The sequence below is a fragment of the Ictidomys tridecemlineatus genome, chromosome 14 (assembly GCF_052094955.1).
Source record: "Ictidomys tridecemlineatus isolate mIctTri1 chromosome 14, mIctTri1.hap1, whole genome shotgun sequence".
In the NCBI taxonomy this organism is placed as follows: domain Eukaryota; kingdom Metazoa; phylum Chordata; class Mammalia; order Rodentia; family Sciuridae; genus Ictidomys; species Ictidomys tridecemlineatus.
In genome coordinates this window covers 32,393,241-32,411,710 of record NC_135490.1, presented here as the reverse complement: position 1 = coordinate 32,411,710, position 18,470 = coordinate 32,393,241, and the positions used below count along the sequence as shown (strand labels likewise).

The window sequence follows — 18,470 nt, the reverse complement described above, 5'->3', positions numbered from 1 at the left end:
CTGGGTTACTGTGTGATCCCCTGATGAGTCTCATGGTCTATATTTTGATGAGGGGTTTTGTGTTACTTGTGTTGATTTTGACAGATCTTCTCTGAAATTGGCTAAATTACTAAGATTATATTTTATTTTGACTTTTTTTCATCAGGAATCTCTCTTCCATAGTTTTGCTAATACTGGTATTTTAAAGTAGAATGTGTGTACTATTCACCCCCAGAAATTTGCAGTAAAACCTGGTTCTTAGGAATCCTTGTAAATATTTATACTGCTTTTCAAACTTTTACTTCTTAGGACTTTTTTTCCCCCACATTTATTTTTATTGGTGCATTATAGTTGTATGTAATAATGGGATTTATTGTTACATATGGGAACATCCACACAATATAACAAAGTAATTTGGTCAATATAGCTTTGCAGTTTCTTGGGACTTCTATGTTTGAATGGGGTTATGTTTGTCTGTAAAATACATATTAGTTAATTAAACGCCCTCAGTGCTTATAAAAGAGTGACCACATTCCAGAGAAAGAACCCTGGACCCGCCATCAAGAGCCCTGGGTTCCAGATCTGGTTTATTTATACCCAGCAATTGTGCAGCTGTTGGACACATCACTTGACATTTATTTCTCAATATCTTTGTGAAACAGGTTATTACTGAGGACTCCTCCAGTTCTATAATTCTAAAGAAAAATATAAATAATATAGCTCTGATTGCATTAGATTAGTTTGTTTTTCTGCTTGCAGAGTTCTGAAAGCATTCTTGGTCAAGGTTGCAGAGCTGTAGAAAACTATTGGTGGCAATGACACAGGGAGAATGTGAGTGTGGGTAAATTAATACATAGAAACAGGCTTCTTTCCTTTCTTCCTTTTCAATAATTAAAATCTGCTGCAGTTCTAAGATGAATTCAAACCAGATAGAAGACAGTATGCTCAAATAGGAGGGACTGGTTAAACAGTGTTGGTTACCCCACAGCCATGGAGATTAAAAGATACTGAATGAAAAAACGTTGGATAACAGCAATAAAAGAAAAGATCCTGTGTCCATGTGAAGAGAATATATGAGTGCATTTAGAACTATTTGAAGACAAGAGGTTGGTCTAAGACCAAATGGAAAGAAATGACTTTAGAAATCCTTTGTGAATCGCTCAATGTGGTACTTACTGCAGTGTAGGTACTTGCCTGGCACTGGACTCCTTGTGACAAACCCAGATTATTGGTGAAAGCAAGGAAGTCACGCATCGGGGGAGAACACATGCCCCTCCATTCATTCTGTAAGAGAGTTGGTGCCAGCTAATTAGTGGAGGTGTAAATTTTATCTCTGTGCCTCCTTCAAATGATAGATGCCCAGTAAATTTAAAATATTGAATATGATAACTGAGCATGAATTTTTAAATTCTGCAATTAAAAGACTTTGTTCAAAATGCCATTAATTTTGAGTTTAGGTGAATAAAGGGAAGCAGAATTCCTCTTCATTTTTCCTTTTGCAAGTAAGTTATCACTTTTTAGGAATTGAAATAAATACTAATGAGTCATCTATTCTTTTGCTGGTGTGAGGTGTCTTCTGGTGATGGGGGTGTTCTCTTGAGTCATCTCGTTTCCTTCTTAAAGATTATAATCATATCTTATAATGCATTGGATGTTTTTTTTAAGAGTATGTTCATGTACTCATTCATTCATTCCACAAATACTTACAGAGCGTCTATGTGTTATCTGCCAGGCAGTCTGCAGTGGTAAATAGAACATGCATAGTCTGGCCGCTGTTTTTAAGGAATTTTCAATTTAATTGTAAAAGAGGTAGATATTAATGAAATAAGCAGTTACTTTGAATACTCTTTTCTAAGGAATGACTTTTAAGCTGAGATCTGAAGGATCAGATGGGCCCTATCAGCTAAAGATGGGTGTTGTTTTTTGGGGAGGGGAATAATGTTCCAAGCAGAGGGATTGCTTGGGTGAGGGCCTCAGGTGGGAATGCTCTTGGAGCAATGTGTGCCAAGGCAAGAATTAGCCCACGCCCAGTGAAAGGGTGAAGTGGTAAAGAGAGGTTAAGGAGTTCAGACGTAAAAGATACTTTGATTGTGCTATGGATGGAATGTTTATAGCCCACTATAAGTTCCATGTTGTAATCCTAGCCCCAAGGGCGTGGTATTAGGAGATGGGGCCCTTGAGAGATGATTATATCACAGGATCAGAACCCCCATGGGTGGGATAAGTGCCCTTTTAAAAGAGGCCCCAGGGGAGCTAGCCAGTCCTCTACCATGGGAAGATGCAAAGGAAGGTTCTATGATCCAGGAAAGTCCATAAAGTAGGAGTGCAACATGTGGATGGTGGAGCCATGTTTTAAAAAAGAGGGAGTTGTGCACAGTGTCAAGGGCCACTGAGAGGTCTAAGATTAAACATGGCCATGGTGTTTAGCAACCTGGAGATCACAGTTGACATTGCCAAGAGCAGTTTGGAGAGAGTGGTAGGGTTGAAAGACAAATTGGAGCCAGTTGAAGGAAGAGCAGGAGCCAGGGAAGTGGGGACCTTATTTAGATAAGGTTTTGAGATGTGTGGCTTTGAAGAGAGTGACATACTGGTTGTGTGGCCAAAAGGAGACAGGCCAAGAGAAAGGTTTGTGTTGTTATTTGTGTGTGTGTGTGTGTGTGTGTGTGTGTGTGTGTGTGTGTTTTGCATCAGGCATTTGTTAACAGATGGGAAACATCCACAGAGAGAAAAAGGGAAAAAGAGGCAAAGCATTTGAAGATGTGAGTGGGGTTGGCCTCCCAGGCACACTGGTTAGTGACAGGAGGACACCAGGGCACATGGAGGGGGTAGGTGACAGCAGGTGCCAGGGTTCGTGCAATGGCTGGTGGGATGTGATAAATGGTAGCCTTTCCAATGATGCAGAGGCAGGCTGGCAGCTGCAGGAGCAGGCTTGGACATGGTGGGAGGAGAAGTGCTATGGACCAGGAGAAGCCTGCCTGAGAAATATCCTAGGAATGTAGGGCAGTGTCAGGAGCTTGCCTCTTCCCTCAGAAAACTTAGCTGGACGGCTAATCCCTCTTTTCCACAAGTTGAAACGGGATCAGTGAGTTGCCCGAGGCGGGCTTTGTGGAATTGGAGTTAATTGGAACACACGGATCCTGACTCCCGTTCCAGTGCTCAGTCCCAGTTTACCTTTTAAAAGCTGTGAACACAAGAGGGAAGCTTTTAAGCCTGGTGGTGTATATTTACATTACAAAACTGTCAAAGGATGATTAGTGCCCATTTCTCCTGTTGCCTTTTTAGTTCCTTTTAGGCATCGCACATGTATTTCACACGAGCAGTAGGAAGGGAGTTGGCCTGGCTTACCCATGGATGAAATGCACTTATTCCACGTCCTCCTCCCTCTGACCTGATTGTGTGCCCTTAGCACATGGGGAAGCAGTGTAATTAGAGTTCTGGGGGCTTTATTATCAATAATGGAAACACCACAGTCAGAAATCTCTTTAGCCCTAAGCACTACCATTGGGGCTAAGTGGCTCCCCTGGGTGTCATGAGTTGTTGCCAGCAGCTGTAGCAAGAGGCAGTGAGGAAGGGGGCAGGGGCGGGGAACAGAGCAAGTGGGAGAGAGAGAAATGAATGTTCTGTGGTCAGGCGGAGCTGTGCAGCCCAGGACTGCCTGGTCTCAAGTGGGCAGCCCCAGGAGGTGGGAGGCACTAACATTTACCAGGTAGATCTTCCACTCTCTAGTAACAGACTCTAGTCTTTCTACTAGTTCTTGGGGGCAGGGATTTTTCTCACCATTTCACAGGTCAGGAGGCGGAGGCTTAAAGATGCTACGGTCTTGAACTACTTGGTGGGGGAGGCACTGTGTGAGCAGGCAGCTGAGTGGACAGGGGAAGGAGCCACGGACGGCGCCAAGAGCTGAGGGTGCTGTGGCCTAAGAGTGGACCTGGGATGTTAACCTGAAGTGTTCAGCAGAGCCTGGGCCAGTGGCAAAGGGTTGCCCTGGAGTCTATACTTGGCCCAGGGCCTGATAACTTGGCTCCACCTGCCGCCTCTTTTGTACTGGGGATTGAACCTGTGGATGCTTTACCATGAGGCTATATCCCTAGTCCTTTCATTTTGGGGGCTGGTCTTGAACTCATGATCCTCCTGCCTCAGCTTCCCAAGTTGCTGAGATTACAGGCATGTACCACTGCACCTAGCTTGACTGCTTTTTAAGTGAATGTCTCACCCCTTTCTTCCCAGGCCCTGCACAAATTCCTTTCTGCTGCTATTTTCCTCTAGCAGAGACTTCCTCTCTGGACACAGGGTGGGAATACAATAAGATGTTTTCCATGCTTCAGGCTGGATTTTCCACATTATCACTGTTTCCTGTTTTATTTTCACACACAGACTTACACTCTTAAGTAGAATTGTATGTCCCTCAATGTCGGAAGGTGGTGGGGCCACGTTATTTTATCTTGTGAATGGAAAGACTGCTACCTGCGCACGGGGCTGGGGGCACTGGTGTCTACATGCTAAGCACATTTAGTGGGTGGGTGGTTAGACGGAAGTGCTCTCACTTGTCTTCTCTGCTCAGGAAGATGCTGTTCCCTGGCACCCAACTCTCCAAGTCCTCTACAGTGAGGACCAGCTGTGGACTGGAGGCTCTTTCCTTAGGAAACAAGTCCAGTTCTGACTAGTGGCTTCTAGTCCCTTCTGCTCTTTGTGTAACCCCATGCTAGGACAGGGGTGGATCGTCATTCCTACCTGTACTAGAGGCCAAGGCTTGAGGAAGGCTTTATCTCTGTGTGGGCAGATCCCAGGGTTTAACCCACTTTGTTCTGAAAAGACATCCGTTATCCTAATACATTTTTCTACAGAAACAGCATCACCTGAAGATCCAGTTCTCCACCTGCCTGTAGAGTCCTGCCCTTCTCTAGAGCTTGTAGCTTTGACTCAATCCCCTGGTTGTTTTCTGTGCCTGGACACATTCTGTCCCCTTGGATGTGAGCTCCACAGGGATAGGACCCACCTCCTTCCTGTAGTCCTGGCCCCCAGTTGACACCCTGTGAATGCCTGGCCTGGGATGGGCAATATCTGGAGCCACAAATTAGCAAACATAGATGGGAAACGCTGAAGGTTTTAAACTGTTTCTCTTTCTGCCACAGCCCAGAAAAGGAAGGGATGCTCGGGCTGGGGCCAGGCTGGTACCTGAGAAGCTATGAGTGAAGCAGCTTTGGAGTGCTCCAATAAGTCCACAGGTGTTGTGGTCTGGATATGAGTGTCCCCACAAAAGTTCCTGTTAACTCAGGAATGTCCTGAGGTGAAATGATTGGATTGTGAGAGCTGTAACCTAATCAGTCCATCCTACTTTGGGCTGGGTGGGTAGTAACTGTAAGCAGGTGGCTCACTGGGGGCATGCTCTGGAAGGGTGCATCTTTCCTGTGGCCCCTTCTGGGTACTTGGGGTATTGGTAGATTTGGGGCTTAAATTTAGAGGCTATTCTACTTTAAATTATTAACTTGAAGGATAGGTACCTGGGAGGCTGGCAGTGACATATGAGGCCCTGTCAGGATATCTTTCAATAATTAAGAAATAAGTCATTGAAATTCCATTTTAGTTCCCAAACTGTTAAATGGTCCTGATAGAGGAGCAGGTGCATGTCCCACCCCTTGATGGAAGTCTTCATCAGGCACCTGTCCCGCCACGAGGGCAGGGGTATAGGTCCATGCTCCTAGATGTGTGCCCAAATATAATAACTCTGACAACTTTAGGAACCCAGAAATAAAAACACGTAGATTCTTTTTTGGAGGAATAATGATGGGAAAGCTTTGTCATCAGAAAGGAGGTGGGATATCTTGTAAACTAACATTTGAGTCATTAAAGAAAAAAACTCACAGTTCATTCTTAAGCAGTTACCTATTTCATGACTGTTGGTTGCAGGGTGAGAACCCAGTTGAAAGAATAGAGTGACACACCTTACCTTTTCATTCCTGGCTCTGAGCCTTGTGTTGTCAGTGTACCCAGCCGTCCAGGTGTGGAGTGGTTCACCTGGCATGGTGGCAGGAGTACAGTGGGGCTGCTCCGAGTCTCCTTAGCAAGTGCCACCCCCATCCTGCCCAGCCTTTCAGGTCAGCCCTGGGAGCGTCCTCCTCAGGCCGAGGAGGTCACTTTCTTCAAGTAAAATCCTGTATCTCTAAACATGAGGCATTTTAAACAACCTGGAGTTTCTTTAACTGGAATATAAACTTAGTTTTCCATAGTGCACATCATGTCAGGCCCCAGTATTTCCTGTCCTGTCTCAGTAGCTGTTGAAACCCAGTTGAGGCTGAATCACACTGTGACTGCTAAAGTATTTGTGTAGCAGTTAGAATTTGTTGAGCATTATTCAGGGCAGTTTTTTTCTTTAACTATTTGAGTAACCTTAATAGTACTACTGTAAAAATAGATATTGTATTAGCCTTAATATCAAATAAGATGGAAGTTAAATCTATAAAACGTTGAATCTCTTAAATTCAACGAAGGATAGAGTATATCCTGTTAATTTGTCAAACTTCTAAAGAACCGCCTACATGAGACAGTGAGGATTAATCAAGCCCTAGTAAGAGAGAATTTGAAAAATACAGTTTTCTAATTATACAATCTCTTCCTAGTGGTCCAAGGTTAATGCAGTTCTGAATTCTGACAGTTAGTAATAGAAAAGAAAAGACAAGACCAAAGCACATGAATTGTCTTATAATTACCTGAAACAGAGGTTCTCCTTTGGCAATCAAGAACTTTATAAGCACTAATCTGGTATTTTTAGCATTTGATTCTCTTTCTTTTAAACAATGTTGGGAGTAATTGAAGGGTTTTGTGTCACTCTTTGTGCTTATCAAATATATATGAATTATTTGAAGATTTCTTTTGCATATTGCTTAGCTGTCAGTATGTCACTCTAGGTAGTTGGAAAATTCATCTGTTTTTGGACAATTTTAACAATCAGTAGTCCTTAGATGCTGTGTATTTTAAATACTTTGTCCTTATTCCTACTCTGCATACAAAAACTATGTTTAAAACTAACAGAACCAGTCTTTGTTTGGTGATTGCACCCAGATATATTTTGGCTCTTGCTGCAGTTCTTTTTAGGCATGTTAGCACTAGAGAAATTTATTCTTTAGTTTATTGCTGTCAGATATCTGTAAATGTTCATTGTAGTGGGAAAAGGTACAGAGATCCCCCCCCACACACACACCCCAAAGAAGGCTTGAGAAGAAGATGGGAAATTAGGGTTAGGAATGTGTAATCCAGAGTTTTACAATAGATGTTATCTGAGAATCTAGAATAGATGAATCCTTAAATCAGTGACTGTAGGAAAGAAGTGGAAAATTAGGATGGAAACCTTGGGAGGGGCCCAGAAAGGCAGAAGAAAGAAAAGGATCCACAGAAAGGTAGGAAAAAGACAGGGTATTGCGGTCCTGAAGGTTTTAGGGTAAATAGTAGTCCACTATTCCAGGGCCAAGAGAACAGCGAATTCAAAGATTGCAAACAAAAAGAGGCTGTGGGTTTTGGTAATGATAGGATCATGCAGTGGTGTGGAGGAGCTGGGTCAATCAGCTTTCACAGCCAGTTCTGCACTTCTCCCAGCTCCGTCACATTGGGAGGTATTTACTCCACAAAAATTGGTGGATGCTGCAAATCAGGCCTTTTTCTTTTCTTTCCTCGTCGTCCTTCTTTTTCAGTAATTGCTTGTGAACATTAATCAGCAAATGACAGAGCCTTCAGGTTGCCATAGAGTAGTGAATCTCACATTTATTACTTGGCCACTCAGTAAATATATTACCTGAAACATAGTAAACATAGGTTTTAGAAGTAAGCAACCCTGCATGAGGGATACATTCCAGTTTCTGCCTTTACCCTGTCAGTTTCATTAAAACAAAACAAACTGATTATAATTCATTAAACTGGTTTTATGACTTGTAGTTTGAAAACATCGTTTCAAAGAAAACTAGAGGTTATATTTGCAGTACAAAGTCAAGAGATGATGATTTAAAAAATTGAGGAAGCTGTTGTTGAAATACTGATTCTCCTTGAAAGGAGGAAGGAGAGATGCTGGGAGATGACCTCTTCAGAATGAGGAGTAAGTGTCTGTGTTTAAAGTAAAGAAAACCAAGCAGAGGCAAGCAGGGGCCTCAGGGTTGGCACCAGGAGAGGAGATCCGTGTTTTCTTAGTGAAAAGTTTTAGAGATGATCAGATGTTCTGGAGGACTGAATGAAACTGAGAATATTAGAAAGAAGTAAAAAAAAAAAAAAAATCAATGTATTTGGTGTTTTAAAAATTATACTTTTATTTAGTTAGTTGGGAATGTACTTTCTTAGAGCCAATGTTACTCTTGTAAACCAAAATGTCACTTGTTCACCTTGTCAAAAGTCATCCTTTATTCTCCTGCCTCCAGCCCCCACTAGGGATTGAACCCATGGCCTGGTGCATGATAGGCAAGTGCTCTGCCATTAAGCTACATTTCCAGCCCAAAGGTCATCCAGCTTCTAAGTGGCAAATTGGGCCTTGAGCCTGGTGCCCTGCTGTTGCAAAAGTTCTTGCTCCATGCCTGCCTGCCAACGTGCAGAATGCAAAGGGGGAAGGGGTCGGCTCTGTGTCTGACTAGCCTGGGCTTCGGAGCAAGCGAGGTACAGGCCAGACACATTGGTTCTGAGTGCTCTTTGTGTGGAAGCAGACTTGTGATCAATATAGATGACTAGACTGCGTAAATGAGTCCCCAGCACTTCTCTCAGACCAACCTATATTAAGCAAATTGAATGGATGGCCATCAAATTGGTCTGCCCCGTATCTTCTCTGAGGACATGGGCTCCTGGGCCTGAGGCCCCATGGTGTAATGTCTCCTAATGTGGAATGAACCTGAAGGGACCTGCGAGGAGGTTTTGGAAGGAACCTATGGTTGGAACTACAGGGGCAGTGGAGACCCTGGACCAGAGAGGCAGGTATTAAGCCAGAAGGGCGAGGCCAGATATCAGGACCTGGGTAACAGCTCAACAGCTCATGGGGAATAATAGGGTGGGGAACAGGTAGACAGGGGCCAGTGCTCCCGTAAGCTGGGGCTTCTCTCCCTCCCTCGGCCCCTCAGGTGAGTCTGGAAAGCAGGTGTTAATCAGACAGGCCTTGGTGGGCTGAGGACTGGGGAAGAGGCAGGTGCTGGCTGTGTCTGAAGTTGAAGGGGTGTAGGATTGAGCAGGAGAAGTCAGAGTTGGTACATCCTGTGCTCTTGACTGAATGCTTGGGTTTGGTTTTTGTCATTGTCTTGTTTTGAATATGTGGGATTGTGGGTTATGGACTACTCCTTGTGAGAGTTTCCCTTGTACCTGCCACTCTGGCACGCATGTTGTCCAGAGACCTCATGTGTTATTAACAAGACATTCTGTATTTTTCATCTTTTGATTTTTTTTTTTAAGAGAAAAGAAGTCTGTATGTTATTTCTATAAACCACCCTTGATACACAGGGACATCAGATACTTCCCTACAGAATCTGTTTCATATGGTAATTTTCACTAATGAATCCAGACTGATAGTGTTAAGTTTTGCCCCAAACTGCCTCGGATGAATTGATGAATTGGAGAAAGATCGTTGCCTTCAGTGTGACAATTCTTAAGAGATTGAAAAGCGGACATCATAATAGTGTTTCGTAACAATTTCAAAGACTCTAGTTCTGAAGTTCTGAATATTAATACCAACACCATCAAAAATATTTATTAAATGGGAAAACCTATTTTTGATATTTGAATTTAGGAGGACTTTTGGTATTTCCCAATGTCACCATCAATAATTGGAATCTGCATTTCCTTCTTTATTCATTCAATAAATATTTAACACCCATTATGTTCATGGCATCACATTAGACTCTGGGGAAGTTACAAAGAACCTAGAAGGCTGGGCTCTGCCCTCAAGGGGGAAATAAAAGAAACAATTACATCTAATTGGTTTTAACACTGAGCAGTGTTAATGCCAGCTTCCCAGCGTCTTGGTCACCAGGGGAGAAGGGGCCAGGGGAGCCTGTCCAAGGCCAGTGCCCACTTGGCCATGCTGCTCCTTCTTGAGTTTCCTCTTCTTATCCTCCCGTAGCCTTGGGGTTTGTTAAACCAGGGAGTCTTGGGAGGTGTGGCCCAGATCCCCGTGTGACCAGCGAGGATTATTCTCTGATGGGATGGGATCTGATTAAGTGCAGCTTATTTCTTTAGATTTCCCTGTAGTGCCAGAGACTGTTTGTTTTCACACATGGCTGAGACCCCCTCAAAAATGGTATTCCTCGTTTAAATGTGAGTACCTACTAACATTTCCCGAGAGAGCTCTTGGTCAGCTTTTTGCCTGCAGCATCTTGGAGCTGCTGCAGAACACGAGGCACCCATGGGTAGTTGCAGTTCCCAAGTGCAGGCCACACCCCAGACCATCACACTCTCTGGGTATGGAACACAGATATGAATGTTTTGGAAGCTCCTCAGGGACAAGTTTGCCCGTTACTGCCGTAAGTAGTGTGTAGTAAGTCTTCAATAACACAGAAATTTAATAATGATACAAGATGGCCATACAGAAACCATGGGCAGGCCGAGGGATTCAAAACCAGCCTGTGCTGGAGTCCTTCTCTCTCCTTCCAGAGGAGGAACGCCCTTGCTGGCAGGTGGTAGAACACCTAGCCAAACTGGACCTCAGAAACCAGCCAGCTTTGACAGGTATGGGGATGGAAGAAAGGACGGGGTTCCCTTTGACCTTAACTCAGGCAAGCCAGGGGATAGCCCTCGACCCTCGTTTTGGGATCATTGGTGGAATGGGATAGCATCAAGAGCTTGATTCATCATTGCTGTTAAGTGGATGAATGTTTTTCTTATAAAAGCTGAACTGCTGGTTATCTAGTGTTTTTCCTGTGTGTCTTGGACTGAGAATGATGAGGTGAAGCAGATCCCTCAGGGTAGAAATGCTCAGCTTTGCTTCTTGATTCTCTTGCTCTTACTGCTCCCTGCCCTCTTAACGGCCACACAGAGTACCCCTGTGTGTGCATATCAACACACAAATGAGCCATTTTATGTGGGCAATTCAATACCCCAGGGTCTTGTGGAGCGATGAGCTATTGCTTGGCCTAAGGTGGGTGAAGGTACTTGACCTCAGCCCCACTGGCTGCTCTAGTGCTCACAGACTGAGGGCTGCCGCAGTGACGGTTTTTTAGACCATGTGGCCCTCATTTGGTGTTCTCCATATGTGCTGTTTCTAATCAATTTATTTTTATCAAGTCTATTTCAGAGGGGGGAATGGAATGCCTAACACTTGGTAAATTCTTCATGAACTGCAATCAAAGTTTTTCTTTCTTTTTCAAACTCACAGTGTGCCATGCTGAGCTAAATGCCATCATGAACAAGAATTCGGCTGATGTGAAGGGCTGTAGCATGTATGTCGCCTTGTTCCCATGTAATGAATGTGCTAAGCTCATCATCCAGGCAGGTAGGAACCCGGCCTTTCCATTTGTCACATTTGCATTGCTGCCTGCTCATCAGTAGCTCATTGCAGATGCATTTGATCTTAAATTGCTATTGTTTAGATCTAAATTAATTGCACTATCAACTTTGCAAGATATTTCCCGTGTTTTGTTTTTGAATGGTGCCAGGTAGTCTAAGACTAATTGCATCCTCTGTGATTCTTAGCATGTTTTTAATTTAGTTTGCAACTTCTTAAACTGCAAGCTGCCAAAAAACAACACAGGCATTGCATATAATTACTGTCAATTTACCATTCTCTGACATATTGTGCATAGATTAGGGGGGAGGGAGGGAAATGAACTTCTGTCAGAAACAAGGTCAGCTGGGAGTCTGTATATCAAATTTTAATTTGTAGCTAATACATGGTAGATATTTGAGGATCTAAGCATATCTTTGCATATAAATGCTGTTAAGACTCAAATGGTACTACTTTAAGTTTTTCTTATATTACAGTTACCATAAATCTCCATGGTTGTATTCTGAATATTTCACCTTTTTCAAACTGTCACATCTAAGATTCAGCTACACTTTATCTCCATAAAGCTCTCAGCTTGAGATTTAAAGACTTAGCATGTTTAGCCAGATGTGTGGTTTAAAGGGGCTGTTTATCATCAGTCCCGTGGATCTCAGAGCAGAAGAGGTCTGATTGAATCAGAAGCCGCCCTTAAGGAACAGCGCGCGCTCCCACGCTGTTGCTGCTATTCGATCTTCTGGGATGTTCCTCAGCCGTCTGCAGGCTGCAGAGGTGGCAGCAGGTGCATATGCTGAGCAGCTTATGTGGTCTCTGTGGTTGGCTCCCTTGTTCCTCCCAGAGCTGGTGGAGTGCAGAGCCACTGGGATTCCTAACTCTCAGGTTTGTACTGCCTGGTGAGAGCAGGAAAAGGAAGCAGAGCTGCCCTCCATGGAGCTGGGTTGAATTGTTCTGCTGAGCCGTTCTTGGAAGCCCAGTGGTACCAATCTCTCAATTGGCCAGCACCTGCCACTCCTCCTGTATCCCTCTTAAGTTCAGAGTATTTGCCTTGTGAATAAATATTTGCTTACCTGCAGTAAAGAAAATTTGTTAATTGGATTAAGGCTTGACTATTTGACATGTTTGCATTTTGCATTTGTTAAAAAAAAATCCATGAAGACTGGAGGGCAGATTAAATATAATCCACCCTCTGCTATATTAGAAAGCAGCAGATATATTTTTTAGTAACTGGACATTGTCTGAAAGCAGTTAGAAAAGGTAATTAATCATAGATGTTACAAGAACTCCATCTGCCTCTGCCTGTCTTTTGCAGGATCTATTATATATGCATATACTAATGGGGCTTCCACTGTTCCCTTTTAAGGTATAAAAGAAGTTATTTTTATGTCTGATAAATACCATGACAGTGATGAGACAACAGCAGCGAGGCTCATGTTTGAAATGGCTGGGGTTACGTTCAGGTAAGTTAGGAGAAGTTGGGGGAAAGGTGGTGTGAAGGGCTGATGTAGAAATACATTTGACCTTGTCGATGTTCAGTTTCTCCTTGTGATGCCTGAATTCCGCACTTGGAAGGGTGTTCGGAAATGTGATAGCATAAGAATCTAAAGCTTACTTTAGGGGTAGATTTTTAAGAGTAGTGACAGAAGTATCTGAAGACAATCTGTTTAATGATTATCTTTTAATATTTGTAACTTCCCAGGGCTTAGGCTAATTATTCAAAGAGCGAGAAATTTAAAAATTTACAAGTTTTGTATAGTAATGCCAAACCTTTGTAAATTTTGTAGATGTACCAACTCTGGCATAGACAAGTTAGGATGAAAGTAACCTGCCAGGTCAAAACACCAGGAGCTCTTTTTAGAGCAAATTTTAATTGAGATTAGAAGTCTTTGGGATTTTTATGATCATCTTTGCTGAGCAAAGATTATGTAGCATGTTTTACTTGCAATTAAATTCAGTCACCTTTGATTAATGGCAGAAAATTTATTTGATACTGAAAAGCTTTTACAAAGCTTGATGGTAGTTTTGGTCAGCAGTGGTAGGACCGTCATATTAAGTCACATGCCCGGCCCCCTATGCTCACTGTTGGGGATTTGGGTTTTACGTGATGAATCTCTAGAACTAAACTATTGTGTCTTATGAGATTTTAAATCCAATTATTTGGATATTCTCTTATTGACTGATTTTAAATAGAATATGTATAGCTCCCAATAATTTTCTTTTTAGTTGTTGGAGAAGTAATGAGTAATGAATAAGAAGCTAATGAGTACAAAAATATAGTGGGTTTATTTTACCTTTGCCTTTTCAGAACATGATTTTAAAAAATTGCTCCTCACTAAAGCTAGTTGTATTTTGCTGTGTATAAGAGGCAGAAGAAAATTTACTATCATTCACTTCAGAGCAACTCCAAGTTGGCTGCAGAAATTTCCTAGAAAATAAGATAAATCTGATAGGAAAACGAGTAATCGGATATCATGTTGTGCAGCTAACTTGTTAGAAATCCCTGACTCCCGGGTAATTCATGAACTCAGGTAGCTGAAGAACATACAAACCAGGCCACCCCATGCATCTTTTTTTTTTTTTTTTGTGTCTTCGTTTTTTCTGGTCCATGTTTCTCTCGGTATGGTGCACCATAATTGGCTCCTATAGAGATAAACTATCAAACAAATCCCAGAGCATTTTTTTTCCTCTGCACAGAAAATATAGTTTAAGCCAAAGTAAATAAATTGCTTTAACTACTCATTGGATAATATCTTTATGTTTTGTTTTTCATGTTTAGGAAATTTACACCCAAGTGCAGCAAGATTGTCATTGACTTTGATTCAATTAACAGCCGACCGAGTCAGAAGCTTCAGTGAGTTCCATCTCATTAAATCTCCAGAAGATTGGGACTGTCCTCTTCTTAGAAGCTGCTAATGTCTTTCATCTTGAAGTTGCACATAACTTTTTAATGGCCAGCACAGTGCCAGTAGACATCTAAAGAATATAAAGTCTCAAATCTCCCTTACTGTCCCTCCTGTCACATGGAATCTGCATCAGTTTAAACTATTGATTTAAGGCTGAAAATAAGGAATCCTGCAGATGGCTGGCGTGAGGGGTGTCTCCTCCCTGTGGCCCTGCTTGCTGGGATGCTGGGGGCTCTGCAGAAGAGCCTCTGCTCTCTGTTTCCGACTGCATTTCAACAGCCACTCCTCACTGCTGCATGTGCTGGAATGACAAATAAATAATTGTTGTGCTCTTAGTGGGGATGAGCAGACACACTGATGTGAACATCTGGCCCAAATGAAGCATAACATGTAGTGCCCTTGGAAAAAAAAATGGGACCCAAGTGACAGTAGCATTAAAGTCTGCTGCAGGAGTTGAGGGAAACCCCCACCCATCCACCCAGAAAACCCAGATAGGGTGGCACATCTGTCCTGACAGATGATCAGCGCCACTGAATCAGGAATATTTTCTCTGTTCCTGTTATCCTGCCACACACATGCTAGTGGCACATTATCCCTCTGGGGGTGGGGACCCCTGTTGTTTTGGCTTCTTATTTTTGGTTTGTTGGTCACGGAGAGCTGTTACATTTAGTTTATCTGAATAATGAATTGTTCTCAAAGGACACAGCCCATCTCCCCTTGTCACCTCCTCGAGACCATACCCTGCTGTGGTGGCAACGGGGCTGGTGGGGAGGGCAGTGTCAGGCATCTCCCCCACGCTGCTGCTTCTGCTGTGTGGAAACGGGTTGCCTCTCCTGCACACGCCAACGTGGTTCATTTCCGAGCAAATTAATTCCTGTCCTGAAAGTGAATTGTGAGAAATTCCACCCACCTGGAGGCCGTTTATTCCAGATCTATTGGCGACTGGAGCTCATTTGAGCTCCTGGCGCCATGCCTTCACCTACACAGATATCACCCTCCCCATCGCTGCGGGTTGGGAGTGTGTGGCTGTGTACCTTGTCTTTAATCTCATTTAATTTTTATTAAACATGCTCAGTACCTTTGTTGAGAAAATGGTTTCTTTATCTTAAAGATTATTACCTTTTTTAGAGTGCTCTTATGTTTTCATGAGTTTTTATTTTGTCTCTGAGGTTTTGTACTCCTGTGTTCTAGGGTATTTTGTAATTTGGCTCCTTACCAATATTATTAAAATCTTATTAAAATCTACCACAGCAGAGTATGTTCATTTTTATATTATCATAATTATATGCTTAGCACTCTATTTCTGCCATTTCTGTATTGTCGTGAAACACATTACATAGATTTATGCTCAGAGAACAATCTGAGGTACTGCATGCTGTGTTCTTGCCCAGGGTCGATGGGTGATGCTTCCTTGTGACCAGATTTTGGGTGTTGGGAGGGGCTGCCTATGACTCTGTCCTGGGTTCCCTGCTCCCTGTCTCAGGTACAGACATCTCATAGTTCCCCAGCTGCTCCCTCCTCTAATGCTGAAGTCCCATAGCCCATCCTCTGCTGCCTTCTCCCCTTATTCTGGTTTTTTTTTTTTTCTGGTGTTCTATTTCTCTTTTCTCCTCCAAACCCCTTGATGTCTGTTTGTTCCAAAATAAACAAAAGGAAAGTAGAAGAAAGAGAGCTAAAGATAAGAAAACATATTTTTATATTGTTGTAAGTTATGACCCATGTTAGCAAGGAGCGTGTAATTTTTGTGTCACATTTGCACATATATCTGGGGGCTGATACGAGATGTTACGTTTATTTAACTTTGATACTCTCTTATATTTGGTGTCGGTTGCATTGAATTTTAGTGAAAAAAGGTTTTTGCTCCCTAAGAGGGATGTACATGCAGTGACAGTGACAGTCTGGCTGAGTTGCTTATGGGGTTGGGGTGCTGTCAGTGGGTATATAAGACCTCCACCTCTGAACTGTTGTTGAGCCTGATTTCCTGGTGACTGGACTAGAGGTAATTACGTCTTAGTTTCTGCTGTCACTCCGGGAGTAGCGGAATTGTCCTGTCCAGAGAATTCTGCAGATGTCAGTGTTCCCGTTAATAGAGGTTTGCTTTGAACTGTTGCCTTTGGGAAAAGCATTCCAGAAGGAAGAGGTTTTGAGCAGCCTTTTGCCTTGCAGGCATTACTAGATAATTGTGGCGAAGGGAGACTGTATCTGAGAGACGTGTTGCTGCCTGTCATGGCTAATCAGTGACAATAAGGAAACCATCTTTCACTGAACCATTGGCAGAACCACATTTAAAAAGCGAAATTTGAGAGTGAAATGATAGGAACTCCATTTTCCTGACATTTTAAGCATCTCTTCCTTTTTTTTTTTTAAAGAATTGAACCTGTCCTTAAAGACTTCTGAAGCCCAACAAGACCCAGTAATAAAAGTGATCACCATCTTTTCGTAATTCAAAACAAAAGAAGCATTAAAAACTGAGAAAAAAATCTCATGAATAAAAGTTTAGGCTCAATGCCTGGTGTTCTGAAGTTCCTATGGGCTGTGGATAAGTTTTGGTCATTAGTGTAGCTGATGATTAAAAATAGGATGAAGAAGAGCTTGTTGCAGAAGGAATACAAGGAGGCAGTTTTTTTTTTTTAAGTTGTGAATACACACACTACCTTTATTTTATTTATTTTTATGTGGTACTGAGTATTGAACCCAGTGCCTTTCATGTGCTAGGTAAGCACTCTACTACTGAACCACATCCCCAGCCCCAAGGAGGCAGTTTTATTATTGGTGACACTGATAAAATGTTTTCATGTTTCTAGTTCACTTTTTAAAGTAAGGCCACTCTAAAAATGATTGTTTCCTTGTCCACCTACAGCCCAGGGGCAGGACCAGAATTCAAGTGGCAGTGCTTTGCAAACTCATCTCGTCTGGGACCCATGATGAGAAGAGCTCTAGGTTACCAGCTGCAGAGGTGCAGGCAAGATTTCCTTGTGTCCAGGACTCACATTCAGAGGGAAGCCATCACACCTTTAGCCTAGGTGAGAACTGCCCCAGAATTCTAGAAAGAGATCTAGCTCTAGAGTTGTTGGAGGACTCTAAAGCCATTTCATGATGAGAATGTATGCATCTCCAAATAGTTATTTAGCCTACCATGCATTGGGTTCTCTGATGGTTCCCACTTTAGCATTAGAATAGACAGATAGCTAGATACTAGAAATGTTAGTTGGATGAAGCCCAACTTTGCCAACCTCTTTATTAAACTAACCAATGCTCTCTGGGTGCCTGAGCCATGCAGATGTGACCTGCACTTTGTCTACATTTTGTATCAATGTACAGTGGATCAAGGACAGTGGGGAAAGGTAAGGGCTGGAGTGAGGGACTGCAGGAGCCTGGCTCTTACTGAGGCCAAAGGCTTTAAGAGATTGTAAAGGTCCTTCATGAAATTAAAAGGAATTAATATTTCTAAACAAATTTAGGGAAGAGGTTCTATGTCAATGTAAGAAAAGGAATATTTGCTCACCACTCCAGAGCAGATGGACTTGGTGGAGCTCAGGGTGGGCAGTCCTGGAACCTTGAACAGAGACACTTCCGTGTTTGGCAGAGCCAACTGCCAGACCTCAGTGACCCCTCTTGAGTCTAGTTCAAGCTTTTCACTTGCTTTCTGCCATTCTTGCTGCCATTCTTCCTCTCTTAAAATGTTTAAAAATTATAAAATGTATGTCTACAACATAAAACTTGTCATCATAAGTGGTATTAGCTGTGTTCCTGTAGTACAGCCATTGTGACAATCTGTCTCTAGAACTCTTTTCACCATACCCAGTAAATGCCAACCCCCTCTCCTCACTCCCCAGACCCTGGCAGCCAGCGCTCTACTTTCCGGATGAATTTGATTACTCTAGCTGCTCCACATCAATGAAATCACTCAGAATTTTCTGTGTGATGACATTTTACTGAGCATGATGTTGTCAAGCATTATCCTTGTAGTAAGTAGCCTATGTCAGAATTTTCTAAAGAATATATCCTGGGTGTGTACAGAACACATTTTGTTTAAAATTCATTCATTAGTTGACACTTGGGTTGTTGCCACAATTTGGCTGCCATTCTTTTTTGAATGTCCAGTGTTCCTCTCTAACCTGGCATCATCTCCCTTA

The 18,470-nt window shown here is 42.7% G+C and overlaps 1 protein-coding gene across 5 annotated transcripts in view; it reads left to right on the top strand.

The window, feature by feature from the left end:
* Positions 1 to 18,470, top strand: part of Dctd (dCMP deaminase) — a 93,804-nt gene that overhangs the window by 7,987 nt on the left and 67,347 nt on the right. For 3 of the 5 annotated variants that reach the window (XM_078031018.1, XM_078031019.1, XM_078031017.1), the window contains exons 4-7: positions 11,309 to 11,425; positions 12,795 to 12,891; positions 14,208 to 14,282; positions 17,195 to 17,357. In XM_078031018.1, the coding sequence (XP_077887144.1) occupies positions 11,309 to 11,425; positions 12,795 to 12,891; positions 14,208 to 14,282; positions 17,195 to 17,357 (452 nt within the window). Of the gene's footprint in view, positions 1 to 11,308; positions 11,426 to 12,794; positions 12,892 to 14,207; positions 15,580 to 17,194; positions 17,825 to 18,470 lie in introns of those variants that run through there. The other 2 variants (XM_078031020.1, XM_078031021.1) reach the window with 2 other exon arrangements.